We start from the raw sequence: 15,198 nt of genomic DNA, 5'->3' as shown, positions 1-15,198 counted from the left end.
ATGGGAGAACCTTTACAGAGCCTACCCATCTAAAAACCCATCAACAGGGATATGCCTGCGTTCCTTGCTCAGTGACTGGCAAATTGACCATAGCTGATACATGCTGCTACTCATACAGCTCCATCTTGGATGTATCACATACCGTTGTGCGACCTTTCACTCACATTGATGGGGAAACACATCTTTCCCCAACAGAACATGCTGCAAATTCATTCAGCATTGAGAATCCAGCATGCAGAATATACGCCAATCTACATGGATGGATCTAAAATTGATGCCCATGTTGATGCAGCAGCAGTTTTTCCTCAACCTTACCACAGCCAAGAAACTCTCCATTCAATGCAGCAGCTTCACTGCAGAACTCTGTGCTATCTTCATCGCGTTATATTTCATCTTATCAACAAATATATTGATAAGGTGATTAAGTGTTCTCTATACAGACTCTATTAGTGCTAACCAAGCTATACAGCAGAATAAAAATCATGTAACTCCTTACTCATACAGATTTGGAATACCATGACTAAGCTAAATAGGAAGAAACAAGAAGTCATCTTTTGTTGGATCCCTGGTCATTTCGGAGTTTCTGGAAATGAATGTGCTGATCTAGCTGCAAAAACTGCTACAGATCCTATAGATGAACTGTTTAGTATACCAATCACAGATTACAAGTCAGTTATAAAGAGGTAGTGTCTTAAAAATTGGCAGTCAAGTTGGGAACAAACTACTCCGTATAAAGAAACATTTCCAACCCTGGAAATCCAGTATACGTGAAAACAGGCATGAAGAAATCACGTTAGTCCGACTACGGATAGGCCATACACATCTAACACATCTTTATCTTCTTGCAGGCACTAATCCACCACTGTGTACAAATTGCAACATGCAGCTCACTGTCCAACACATACTCATTGATTGCCCCATAAACAAACAAACAAACCGCTGAAAAATTTAAATATAAGGAAAGTGAACAAAGCAATGAACTTTGTAAGCTATTCACTGTCCCCTTTGCTCATGGCCAGTATAGTGAGTTAATTGCATAGTGTTAGTTTTTTCAGTTATGATGCAGTTTACTATGTTAATAAACAAAGTTGATTTTTTTTGCTTGTTAACGGAAAATCTAGTCAATTTATTCAAATGGCTACTTTAAACTGGTGCTAAATGAGAAATGTACTTTATATTTTGATTAATCAGAATTTTACCTTTATTGGAATGTAGAAATTGTAGAATATTTCTCCATATAATATTATCTATGCATATATTAGGTTATGCAAATACATATACAAGTACCAGTAATAATATTTAAATTTTATTAGTTTCCACCTGTTAACCAATGAACTGATTTTGTTGTAAGCAATATATAGATGTGTGAAAAGATATATAGAATTATAATAGAGTTTTGTATGAATATTTGAACACATTTAAGAACACAGTTTTCTTTAATATTATTTATTTTTATTCAGGTTATGTCATTGAGAAGAGAGAAAAAGGTTTTCCTGATTGGGGTAAAGCTTCTAATTTTCCAGTTCAAGCTACAGAATTTACTGTGCCTAACTTATCAGAGGGACACACTTATGAATTTAGAGTTTTAGCTGTAAATGAAGGTGGATCTGGTAAGCCAAGTAGGCCTTCGCAGCCGATTACTGCAAAAGAAAAGAAATGTAAGAATTATCTTTTGTCTGAAATGCATATATTTTGTGAAATTTTTCTACTGTACTAATTAGGCAAGAAAAAAATCTATCATATTAAATATTCCACTTTATTCTGAACTAGCACATCCCCCCCCTCCCCTGGCTCTAATAATCAGTGGGTGTGGAAAGTGTGAGATATTTCTTGTAAGTGCTTTAAAATTAATTCCATTACTTGTTTACAAAAGTAAAAATTAAAATCCTGCCATCATAATATCTTTGTCTTCTAAAAAACATCATTTGATACCTGTATTTTTGGCATTTGCTTGCTTGTGAATAAACAGTATATATTTTTTAAGCAGTGCTATAATATTTTCTTAAGGTAACAGTGAAATCTAACTTAGACCCTAACTTAACAGTGAAATCTAACCTAGACCCTAACTTAACAGTGAAATCTAACTTAGAAACATTTTCTTGCTTATAGATTGTATATTTTTTCAAATTACTAATAAAAATATGTCATAGTGTTTTGAAAAATACTGAAAAAAATTTAATTAATTCCGTATCTAGATATTTCAAACCCTCTATCTGATTAATGATTTTTCTGTGTGGAATCTCTCACATTGATCCTTGAACTATTGCTCTAGTGATTTGCACCATACAACACGTTTGTCCTACATTTTTGGTGTCATAAAGTTACATAAACCCGACAAACCTTTCAAAAATACATGAACACAGTGGTGTGTTATACCTTCATGGGGCCCAAGGTAAAATAGAATTTGGGGCCCCCATATATGGGGGCCCCAAATTCCATTCCAAGGCAGTCTTTATTTTTTAAATTAATTCAACTATTTCAGGAAGAACTAAATATAAAACCATCAAAATTGGTAAAACAATTTTTGAAAAGAAACGTAATTTTGAAATTAAGCTTCAAGTGAAGTTCATTAACCTTGGCAGGTAGAAAGTGCAGTTTCAGATAAAAATCAGCAACGAGTTTTGAGTTTTTGAGGCAGTGATTTTGGGGCCCCCTCTGATTGGGATCCTAGGCAGATGTCTTTTTTTGCCTATAGGATAACGTGGCACTGCATCAACAGAAAACTTGGCAAAATTTGTAGTTGACTTACTATAAAACCTTTAATGAATTAAGGTTTTAATATCCAAATATCAGATAAAGAATACAGAACATCTATTTTTGTCAGTCAACAATATAAAATTAGAACCTGATGACAAATTATATTCTTTCAATATAAAATCACTATATACAAATGTACATCCTGAAAAAGCAGTGAAGGCTACTCAAGATTTATTACGCAATGATGCCACACTAAAAAAACAGAACAAAATTAGAAATCACTGACATAAACTTACTAAACATACTGTTATTCACCAATTATTTCACCCATGAAGGAGTTTTTTATGAACAAGTATTTGGGATACCAATGGGCAGTTCCATAAGTGTATATCTCTCTGAATTTTACCTTCTGTAAAGAGTGAATCACATTTCCAAGTACACTTCCCCATCCCTTAAATTTTATGGAAGGTACATAGATGATTGTCTGTTTATAGGCAAACCAGAAACAATAAATACAATCTTTCATGAGTTGAATAATAATGTAGATGAAAGGCTGCAATTCACAATAGAAAATGAAGAAAACAACAGCATAAAAAAAATCTAACATTAACGAGAAATGCCACCAAAATCAATGCTAAAATATATCACAAACCTACAAATTATTTGTACTATGATAGCTACGGACCCCACTCTCACAAAAAAATCTATTTTAATAGTCCAGTTCAGCAGTGTTTTCAAGTATTCATCTATAGAGGATGATTGTAAACAAGAAATTGAATCACTTAAAAAAGTCTATCATAGACTTTTTTTTTTTAAATCCTGCCATCATAATATCTTTGTCTTCTAAAAAACATCATTTGATACCTGGACAGATTCTGCAAATGCGGTTAGCCAAAATGGCTCATAAACATTGCCTTAAATACTGCTGAAAGAAATAGTACAGAAAAATCAAAACGAAAAATGATGAAGAATCAGTGGACAGGTCTCCCTTATTTTGAAACATAACAACAACCTTTGAAAAAAAATTTTCAAAAATTCCAGAGTAAATTTAACCTTCGGCAGCTCAAATAAAATATGGGCACACCTTAAAAATTCAACAAACATACATAGTTTATTCAATTCCTTTCACACCAGACTGTGATTGTATATATATATATATATATAAATACAATCCGAGGACGTAGGAGAAACTATTTCTTATCTATACCACTATTTTTCGCCTTTGTGGAGTTCAGGTTCTATTTTTCCTACTCCTTTAGTTTTTCTTCTTACTATCTGCATGTTTCTCTTTGCGTTAATTTAATTTAATTATTTATTTTTACCGTATCCATCACATAGGGGGCACCACATATTATTTTGACGACTATTACATTATGTCCTAGATACGGTCAAATGTAGTATGTATTATATATATATATATATATATATATATATATATATATATATATGACAGTACAAGAACATTGTTATATATGAGAGTCCAAAAGCACAAAAGCAGTTTAAAAGTAGCTTCAAATAATAAAGAAAAAATATACTGGACAGTAAAAATTAGTTCTGAGTTGGTAGCTCACCACTTAGACACAGGACATTACCCATCCTTTGAAAACACCATAATATTAGACAAACAAGACACAAAATTAAAGTTAGAAACCAGTGAGATTTACAAACATACATAGACCAATAAAAATTTCTGAGGAGTGGAATCTAAAACTAATATCCTACAAGTTCAAATTTAATAACAAAATATAATATCCCTCCCCCACATTTATGGTCAAAGCTTGCTTTCATTCCTTTGTGATGTCATAAGGTTCATCTATCTTTAGGCAGGCCTCTCAATATTATTTCCATCTATTCTAATTCTACCTTAACCAGATGCAGTTATTCCAAAAAAATCTCAGGTAATAGATTTCCTGACTTAAAATTTCTAAAATATCTATAATATTTCTTAATAACCTATATATTCTTTTTAATATTTTATTTTTATTTGATTTAAAATCAAACCATTGATTTAAATTAAAAATGAGGACACGGATCCCCTACAAGAGAAAACCACAGTTAGTTAGCATTTGTCCGATTTTACGAATATTAGCAGGTCTCAAGTTGTCTGTCCAACATGTCGTAGTATAGATGGAAATAATATTGAAAGGCCTGCCTAAAGATAGATGAACCTTATGACATAATAAAGGAATGAAAATCCATGACACTCCTTAACAAGTCCATTCTGTGACTGCAATATAACTGCATTCTTGTCTCTTCAAACAGGCCTATGAGGCTGGGAAATTCCATACTGCAATAATTAAAGACAAACACCAGCCAAGGAATTAAAAATTTTTACTATAAAAATAAAATATACAGAAATAAAATATAATGAAATACTATGATACACTATCGGAAGACTAAAATATTACAATAAATTACGATAAAATAAACTATGATAAAATGTTAAAAATATAGTTAAAAATACCGAAGCAATAAAATTATCTAAAATAATCTGGATTAAAAGTGACAAAACCTGAAGCTTTCGGAGACTGCTGTCTCCTTCTTCAACAGTATACTATTACTGCAATGACACATCCTTAAGTAGCAGGCCCATGGCACTCATGCACGTGGTCCATCAGACACATGGTCAGCATTCACGTGCGCATCGGAAATGGAAGTGGCTCGGGAGCGTATCAAACAGAACCAGTCATCCCGTCTGAGGACAACCGCCTCAAACAGGGGGTGTAAACTTGTCCCCCTCTCCCTGTTAATAGTATTACGACTGGATGAACCAATTCGCAAGCTCTCGAGCCACTTGCGTTCCCAAAATCCATGGGCACGGTCCGTAATGACCACGTCTTCAGGGGAGATCTGATGCTGCTTCTCCCAGAAATGCTCTGCCACAGCAGACCTCACATAATTAGCAGTCTTAATAGTGGTCATGTGCTCCCCCAGATGGTCTTTTAAATGTCGCCCCGTTTATTGGACTCTTCATGCCTCAGGATGTCGATTACCCCGGTTCTATGGCCTCCCAAAGACACACAAGGTGGGCATTCCATTGAGACCAATAGTATTGTTTGTGGGTAGTCCCACCTATGCCTTATCTGGATTTTTAGTTAGAGTTATTGCTCCTATAGTGGGATGCTCCAGTTTAGTAGTTAAAGATAGCAAGGAATTTGTGAACTTTATAAGAAGGCAGTCTATAGGTGAAGATGAACTTATGATCTCATTTGACGTTGTATCTTTGTTCACATGTATCCCCATTGGACATGGGGTGCATTGTGTAAGATTGGCCTTGGAACAGGATGATAACTTAAGTGCTAGATGTTTACTAAGTACTGATGATATTTGTAAAGGCATTGAGTTTTGCCTCGCTAGCACTACCATGATCTTTCAAAAAGTTATGTACAAGCAGGTCCTTGGCACAGCCAGGGGATCCCCCATTAGTGCCATTGTGGCCAATTTGGCAATGGAGGAACTGGAAACCAGGGTGTTTCATCAGTTGGATTTCCCCATGCGCGAGTGGAGGAGATATGTGGACGATACGTTCACCATTTTAAAAAAGGGGAAGGAAGATGAGGTGCTTCTCCCCATTTATACAATTCACCTCGGAGGTGGAAAAAGCTGGGTCCCTCCCATTTCTGGATGTCCTGGTTAGCAGAGATGGGTCTAGAATAAAGACAACGATTTATAGAAAGCCTATGTGCTGTGGCCAGTATGTTCATTACAGCTCGGCACAGGCTTATCATCATAAGAATAGTGTAGCCATGGCGTTGTTGAATAGGGTGGGGAGCCACTGTAGTACCCCCGAGGATAAGGAAATGGAAATTTTCAGAGTCACGGCAGACCACAGGAAGTGTGGATACCCCCAGAGGGTCTTGGACAAATATATTTATAGGGTAGAGTCCAATTGTAGGGAGTCGCCTGCCCCTGTGGCTACCGCACACATTCCTTACTATCCGGGCCTTTCAGAACGCATTGTACGCGCACTGCGGGAGTGTCAGACCTGCTGTGTGCAACTTCCGGGATGGAGATTGCACACAGTAGTGTCTCAAGTTAAAGATCCCGTAGCCCAGGACTATACTAGTAGTGTGGTCTATGGGATTAAGTGCCCGGATTGTGAGGAGTGTTATGTGGGGGAGATGGGGCAACATTTAAAAGGCCGTCTGGGGGAGCACATGACCGCTATTAAGACTGCTAATTATGCGAGGTCTGCTGTGGCAGAGCATTTCTGGGAGAAGCAGCATCAGATCTCCCCCGAAGACGCGGTCATTAAGGACCGTGCCCATGGATTTTGGGAATGCAAGTGGCTCGAGAGCTTGCGAATTGGTTCATCCAGTCGTAATACTATTAACAGGGACAAGGGGGGGACATGTTTACACCCCCTGTTTGAGGCGGTTGTCCTCAGACGGGATGACCGGTTCTGTTTGACACGCTCTCAAGCCACTTCCGTTTCCGATGCGCGCGCGTGGGGAATGCCGACCATGTGTCTGATGGACCACGTGCATGAGTGCCATGGGCCTGCTACTTAAGGATGTGTCATTGCAGTAATAGTATACTGTTGAAGAAGGAGACAGCAGTCTCCGAAAGCTTAAGGTTTTATCGCTTTTAATCCAGTTTATTTTAGATAATTTTATTGCTTCGGTATTTTTAACTATATTTTTAACGTTTTATCGTAGTTTATTTTATCGTAATTTATTGTAATATTTTAGTCTTCCGATAGTGTATCACAGTATTTCAATATATTTTATTTCTGTATATTTTATTTTTATAGTAAAAATTTTTAATTCCTTGACTGGGATTTGTCTTTAATTATTGCAGTATGCATTCCTGTCTTTATGGTCCTGCATTTCTTCTTTAGCCAGAAACTCCATTATTTTCCCTGGAGTAGAAGTTAAGCAGTTTAAGTTTAGAAGTAGATCTTTGCAGTTACTCACTTCATCCTTTCATCCACCTTTGTTAATTAGTGAGAGATTTGCACTAAAGCAATTAACCTCCCTTGAATTCGAGGGTACTCTCATAATTATGTCAAAAGTTTGCTATTTCTTTTGCTGCTTCTTTTAATATAATTGGGTAGTTGATATCAGTTCAAGGTTCCTTATTTATATTTAGCCTTAATAATTTTTCTTCCAAAATCATTTTGCTCCTAGTAATAACTGCCAAACATTCCCATCCTCAAAAACCTTTTTAGGTGAATGAAAATCAAAATATTTATTCACTTTGTGAGCAACCTGAACAGGATCATGAACAGTGATGCCATTTTAGTTCTAGTGTGCCAATAGTTCATTCCTTTCCCTCTAGTTTTAATGTAAGAAAAGAATTCATTTGCTACTTTTCTTTGCATTCTTAGAAACTCCTTGTAATCCGCATTTTTACTCGCTCCCCCTTAGTTAGTTTAGTGCAAACTAGTTTTTGTACTTTCTCCAGGTTTCTGTGTCCCCTGCTAATTTATAGTCATCCTAATCATTTTTCTTCTCTGCCCTTAGTGTCATCGGTTCATATCCCACCCATTTAGGTCCAAACATGGTACAGTATTTCTTATTTGGTATAAAAAGATTAATAGCATCTATGATTATTTCCATGAATGCTTCCTATTTACAATTTGCAGTTGGTAACATCATATAGTATGTATAGAATGTCCCACTGTATAGAATTTACAGACTGACCAAGAGCATTGTGGTCACCTGTGCAAAAGAAAAATTCCTTCATTTTATACAGTAATTTTTTTTTTTTTTTTTAATTAGCTTGCACGCCAATATATTATGATCTGCCACATAAGAGGTTCCTTTACGTGGATATTCTCAATGCATAAAGAGTCACTGCTTATAATGAGATCAAGATTACTGCTTTCTCTCATTGCTTCTCCAATGTGCTGGTGTAGAAAACAGTCATCTAACAAGTCCATAAAAGCCTTGTTACTGTGAGTGAAAAGTCTCAAGTTCCGGTCAGTAGCTGGATATGGATTACTTATTTTGTATGTATGGTTGTTTGTCACAGTCATTTGGCCTATAATAGTCTCCTACTATCAGTTTTTTGTCTCTCAGTCACACCTAGGAGTGCTTACATCACACTAGCTCAGTGGTTTTTGGCCCTGGTTGCCAAGCGAATTCAAGGTCAAGTGTTCAAAGTGCAATTATATAGCGATCTTTCTCAGCGATAAAAGTTCATTTTAAGTTATATCGTTCTCTATTAGCAGTTCATTTATAATCCTGTTCTACACTTGGAAAGTCACAAGTAAGAACAGAAAGAAAATTCCCCTTTCTTTTCCATTACATATATTACTTTTTTTTATTAACCAACTAACTTATCTAACCGCTTGGCCTCCTTGCGGCACTGCTTCTGCCTCCCTGTGGTGGGGCTGGAAACCTGGGAGGGAAAGTCAACCCCCAGGGTAAAAAGGAGCTAACCATGGACTATGACGATTACCCAGAGCTTGAGCAACCTAGGTGCTCATCCAGTACTGTCATAATGCTGACCATGAAATTACCCATGACGCAACAAAGTCTAAATGACTGTGTACAGGCACAGATGAACAGGAATGCCATCATTACTTATCTTACATAGTCTGTCAGACAAATCTATGAGCACTCTCTCACCATTTCTTATACAGATTTGTTCGGAAAATGTGGCAGGCTCTCCCAAAAAGGTGAGAAGATCTGGAGACCTCTTGGTAGAAACAGTGAGTCATGCACATTCTGAGAGACTGCTGAAACTAACGACATTTGGAGGACTATCTATTCAAGTCACCCCACATGCAGCATTAAATACTTCCAAGGGAGTAATTGCAGATCTGATAAATGTAACACAAGATGAACTAGCCCAGGAACTCAAACATCAAAAAGTGGTACGAACCAAATGCATCATGATCAGGAAAGAGGGAGATCTTATTCCCACCCGCAACATCATCCTGATATTCAGAACACCTATCTTACCATCCAGTGTAAAAGCCGGCTATCTCAACTGCCGAGTACGGCCCTTTATTTCGAATACTCTGAGATGCTACTAGTGCCGAAATTTTGGTCAAGCGCAAATGGCTTGTTGAGGAGATATAGTCTGTCCAAACTGTGGGGTCAAAAGAACATTTGCAAATGGAATGTGATGCCAAAACACCGCACTGTCTGAATTGCAAAGGCACACATCCGCCTACTCCAAATCATATAAAATCTGGAAAACAAGAAAAAAAATCCAAAAGTCACATACCAAGAGGCAAAAAAGCAAATTATGCTCAATGCACCCAAGAACACATATGCAGCAGCAATGCAAAAATATCAATCAACGGCAACACAAACTGAAATATCAGTTCCCCTAACCATATAGATTGCAGATAGGATTCATTCTATACTGTCACCATCGATGAAACAGACTCCAAAGGAGCAAAAGGTAGTAGATAGAGCCAACCCCATCCCAGTCACAGTCCCAACAACTACCCCACATAGACCATCAGACATTTCAAAATAGGAAACCAACTCAGTTCCAAATAAGAAGGCAAACATTATCACTTCAGTAAATATGGACACTGATAACAATGCTGAATGAAAACATCCCACCACCGCCAATCTTATAAACTGCAAGAGACTCAGAGCCAAGGCCGGTCACATTAGGAAGAAAGCTAAAAGAAAATCTTGGACTCGATTTGCGAGCGCGATTAATAAAAATACTGATTGAAGAATAATATGGAGAAAAATAAAAACAACTAAATGGCAAATTTCCCCCATCATTCTCCCCACTTCTCAACTGGAATGGGCAGGAGCTTTCTTCTCCTACAGATATAGCTAATGCCTTAGGGATGTTTCTGTTTTTTCACAGTTGACATGGATACTGGATGCCCAACCTTTCCAAGAAGAGAAAATGAAACTCGATTGCCACAAACGACCTGGGAATAAAAAAGAATTGGAATCATCCTCGTGTAACAAAATCAAATAATGCACCAAATCATACAGTGGAACTGTAGAGGAATTTACAGTAACATTGATGATATCTGGTTACCATCCCTTAGGCATCTGCCTACAAGAGACAAATTTAACACTGTATCTCTCTCAGTTAAGAATTATTTACTTTTTAGGAAAGACAGAACTGCTACAAATAATGTTCATGGTGCTATACTCCTTGACCCACGAGTACCTTGCAGACTCATTCCTTTACAAACCTCCATCGAAGCTATTGCAACACCTATAGTGATTGGTATTTCTTTGACACTTGTCTCTATCTACCTATCACCCAATCACTCCTATACCATCCATGAACTGGAAGATCTTATTCTACAGTTGCCAATCCCTATCTGTTTATTGGGCGACTACAAAGGACACCATCCATTGTTGGGGTACTCCCAATGCAGATGGACGAGGACAACTTATCAAAGAGCTTGCTAACAGAAAAAATCTGACTACACTAAATACTGGCTTGCCAACTTACATCCATCTCTCCACGGATAGAACTTCAGCAATAGATCTTTCCATCTGCTCTCCGTCCCTCTTTCCTAGTATCGAGTGGACATCCCTTGACATCCTGCTCAATAGTAATGGTTAATATGTAAGATTCAAACAGCACATTCCATAATTTCCGAAAACTGTGTAAAATGGAAAATTTCCAGAGTGTCTTTTGATGAACAGATCATCGAAACCTGTCCTATCGACACAGTTACCGATCACATCATGAGACAAATATTGGCTGCTGCGTGCACTGCGATTCCACAATCACAGACAACAATCCATAGAACCATAAATTATTGGTGGAACGATGAGTGCAAAGGTGCAAAAAAAGAAAAAAAAAACTGAGCATGGAATCTATTTCGAAAACATCCCACCACCACCAATCTTATAAACTGCAAGAGACTCACAGCCAAGGCCCGTCACATTAGGAAGAAAGCTAAAAGAAAATCTTGGACTCGATTTGCGAGCGCGATTAATAAAAATATTGATTCAAGAATAATATGGAGAAAAATAAAAACAACTAAATGGCAAATTTCTCCCATTATTCTCCCCACTTCTCAACTGGAATGGGCAGGTGCTTTCTTCTCCTACAGATAAAGCGAATGCCTTAGGGATATTTCTGTTTTTTTCACAGTTATCTGCCTGAATAGCATATGATCCATCATTCTAGAAGATCAAAGTATTAGCCGAAAAGTCCAATCTGCACTTCAGACCTACAAGTTCATGTTTTTTACCATATAATCAACCGCTTACAATGCTTGAACTTCAAAAAGCCATATCTACCTCAAAAAACAGTGCTGCAGGCCCCAACGGAATATATTACATAATGCTCCAACACTTAAATAAAAAATCTGTCTCTTCACTGCTCACCTTTTTCAATTGCATCCTTTCCCCAGTTCCTGGCATCACTCCTATACAATAGCAATTCCCAAACCAGGAAAATATCATTCCATTCCTGAAAACAATAATTCACCATTGACTTACTTGGTTTCTTGATTCTAAAAATATAATTTATGACAATCAATTTGGTTTCAGAAAAAAATAGATGAGCCCTGGACCTCATGGTCACAGCCGAAACAAACATCAGGAATGCATTCATTCGAAATGAGCATCTCGTCATGGTATGCCTTGATGTAGAAAAATTCTTCGACACCACATGATGTTTTGGTATCCTGAGAGATCTGCATTCCCTTGACATGAGAGGCCACTTACTATATTTCACATTGAACTCCCTTCAGCACAGATCCTTTCAAGTCCGATACTGACAAGTCCTCTCCCAAACATATATACAAGAAGAAGGGGTCCCACAAGACTCTGTGCTCAGTACCACCTTATTCGCAATAAGAATAAATCACATGACTAAAAATATTCCCAACACTGAATTCATATCTCTATGCCGATGATCTCACTGTTCCTTGCAGTTCGCAAAATATGACCTTCATTAACCAGCTGCTCCAAATTTCAATTAATAATATTGATCTATGAATGGCACAGAATGGGTATCAACTCTCTTTTCAAAATCTAAAGTAGTTCACTTTTGTAACAAATGGAAGATGCATTCAGATCCAGAGGTACCCTTAACAAGCCAGTCTATCTCAGTTGTGAACAGCATTCGTCTCCTTGGTCTGACTTTCGATAGTAAATTGAACTTCATGGAGCATGTTAAACTTCCATGGACGTCTTGCCAGAAAAAATGAACATACTGGGAATCATTTCTTCTACATCATGGGGTGCAGATCAGTACATGTTACTTCATTTGTATAGAGCCCTAATCAGATCTCGCCTTAATTACGGTGCCCCGGTGTATGATTCTGCTAGGGAGAGCTTGCTATCGCAACTTGCACCAATTCAAAACTCTGCCCTGAGGATTTCTGTAGGTGCTTCACCAGTTCAAAGTCTTTACATTGAAGCTCATGAACTTCCTCTAAACCTCAGGAGAAAGATGTTACTTCTCAACTATACAACTAAAATCCAAAGTCTACCTACTCATCCCATTAGGCTGATACTTAATGACCCTCAGTTCACAATGTTCTATAGAAATAAAGCCAGGGCAGTTCAGTTTCTGCTCTCGGGCATTATCGCAAACTTGGAATATAGAATTTGACAAAATTCTTCACGATCCAAACAGTCCAGATCTCCCATGGTCCTCTATTAAACCAGCCTGTGACAGTTATTTTCTAAACTGGGGAAAGCACTCTCTTGCAAATGTCAATATACACCAACTCCATATTGCACACACAAAATTACCTGCATTTTTCAAAAATATACACTGATGGATCAAAATCTGTGAGCGGAGTGCGGCAGCTGTTTTTCCATAAAAAGGCCCTGGGTGCCCAGCGTTTCCATGGCTAAGTGATTTTCTGAGCTCTATAAAGTGATTAAAACTCCTTGAATCACTTTGTAAAACTCCTTTGTAAAAATCAAAAAAAAACTTTGTAAAAATCAAACTCCTTGAATCACTTGATAAAGTGATTCAAACTCCTTTAAAGAAATCACTCTTCTCTTTAAGTTTCCCATTAGTTTCTCTTAAGTTCTTTAAAATTAAGCACAGTAGACTTCACCTTACAAGTTGTAAGTTAAGTCAGGAAAGAAAAGACACCTTTCCTTTTATTTTTTTTTTAGAGTTACTAACCCAAATAACCTAACAACCACTTGGCCACTTGTGGCATTACTCCTGCCTCCCTGTGGTGGGGCCAGTAACCTGAGTGGTAAAGCCAACCCTCAGGACCAAAAGGAGTACAAAATGGACAAAGAAACCTTTCCTCCACTTGATCAGATGAGATCACCTACTGATAAAGACCAACCCGATCATGACTCCTATCAAAATAAAAGATAAAAAACAGATCTATGTCAACAAGATCACCCAGCCTTTCTCCTTATTCATTCTGTATCAGATTTTCCTGTGAGCAAATTATCCCCATTTCTAATCCAGAAATGCTTGGAAAATGCTGACCAAAGATGGTAAAGTGATTAGAGTCTGGAGATCTGTTGGTAGAGACAATGAACCCAAAACACTCAGAAATATTATTGAAACTAACTACATTTGGTGGAATTCCCGTGAAAATAATGTCCCATGCCACTCTGAATACATCTAAAGTAGTTATAGCAGAGTGGGACTGGGACCTCATTAACATCTCAAAGGATGAAATTGTGCAAGGATTGACAGATCAAAGAGTAATACACGCAAAAAGAATATTAATCCAAAAAGATGGAGAATTAAAGCCAACACGGAACATAATACTGACCTTTAGTTCCCCAGACTTACCAACAATGGTTAAAGCAGGGTATATGAATTGTCATCTACTTCCATATATACTGAATCCCATCAGGTGTTATAAATGCCAGAAATATGGACACTCCCAAGTAGCATGCCGTGGCACTATGATTTGCCCAAACTGTGGTTCAGCAGAACACACTCAAGCTGATTGTACAGTAACCACATTCACAGTACAAAACAGTACAAACAGATCATGCTCAGACCAAGAAACAATTCCCTATACATATGGATGTTGACAACAAAATTGACCCAGAAGAAACTATATTAGAACTTCATGCAGAAGAACACATGGATACAGAGAGACCGGTTTTCCCCAAAAAAGACAGAAATAAAACAGATCATTACAAACAAACTGCTCCAAAAAAACAGATCAAAACATAACTCCTAAAATGAAAAGACATTCAATGAAATTGCAGAGGCATTTGAGCCAATACTGATGATATATATGACCTGATCAATAAGTACAATCCAGTGAGTGTTTGTCTGCAAGAAACAAATTTAAAACCACAGGTAACTCTCTCAATTGGAAACTTCACAATGTACAGAAAAGACAGGTATACTGCAAAATCCACACAGGGAGGAGTAGCCATATTAGTCAACTCTAAAATCCCAGTTCGACATATCTCTCTACAGACTGACTTAGAAGCTGTTGCTGTGCATATTGTGCTTGGAATAACACTAATTCTTGTGTTATTTCAATATACCTCCCACCAAATAGACTTTTCATGCTTAAAGAATTAAAAGATCTTATAGTACAATTGCCAGCACCTTTCTGTCTCTCTTTGGAGATTTCAATGGGCATCACCCATTGTGGGG

General features: G+C 37.3%; 1 protein-coding gene across 1 annotated transcript in view; it reads left to right on the top strand.

Moving 5' to 3' along the window:
• The window catches only part of LOC150087120 (twitchin-like), a 3,511,780-nt gene that overhangs the window by 2,328,583 nt on the left and 1,167,999 nt on the right, over positions 1-15,198 (top strand). Inside the window, 1 exon segment of the mRNA XM_090372971.1 lies at positions 1,461-1,658. Within this exon segment, the coding sequence (XP_090229097.1) occupies positions 1,461-1,658 (198 nt within the window).

Source organism: Mastigoproctus giganteus, chromosome 4 (genome assembly GCF_048544385.1).
Source record: "Mastigoproctus giganteus isolate SK-2022 chromosome 4, ASM4854438v1, whole genome shotgun sequence".
Lineage (NCBI taxonomy): Eukaryota > Metazoa > Arthropoda > Arachnida > Uropygi > Thelyphonidae > Mastigoproctus > Mastigoproctus giganteus.
The sequence above is the reverse complement of the archived record's forward strand: the minus strand, read 5'-3'. Positions and strand labels throughout refer to the sequence as shown.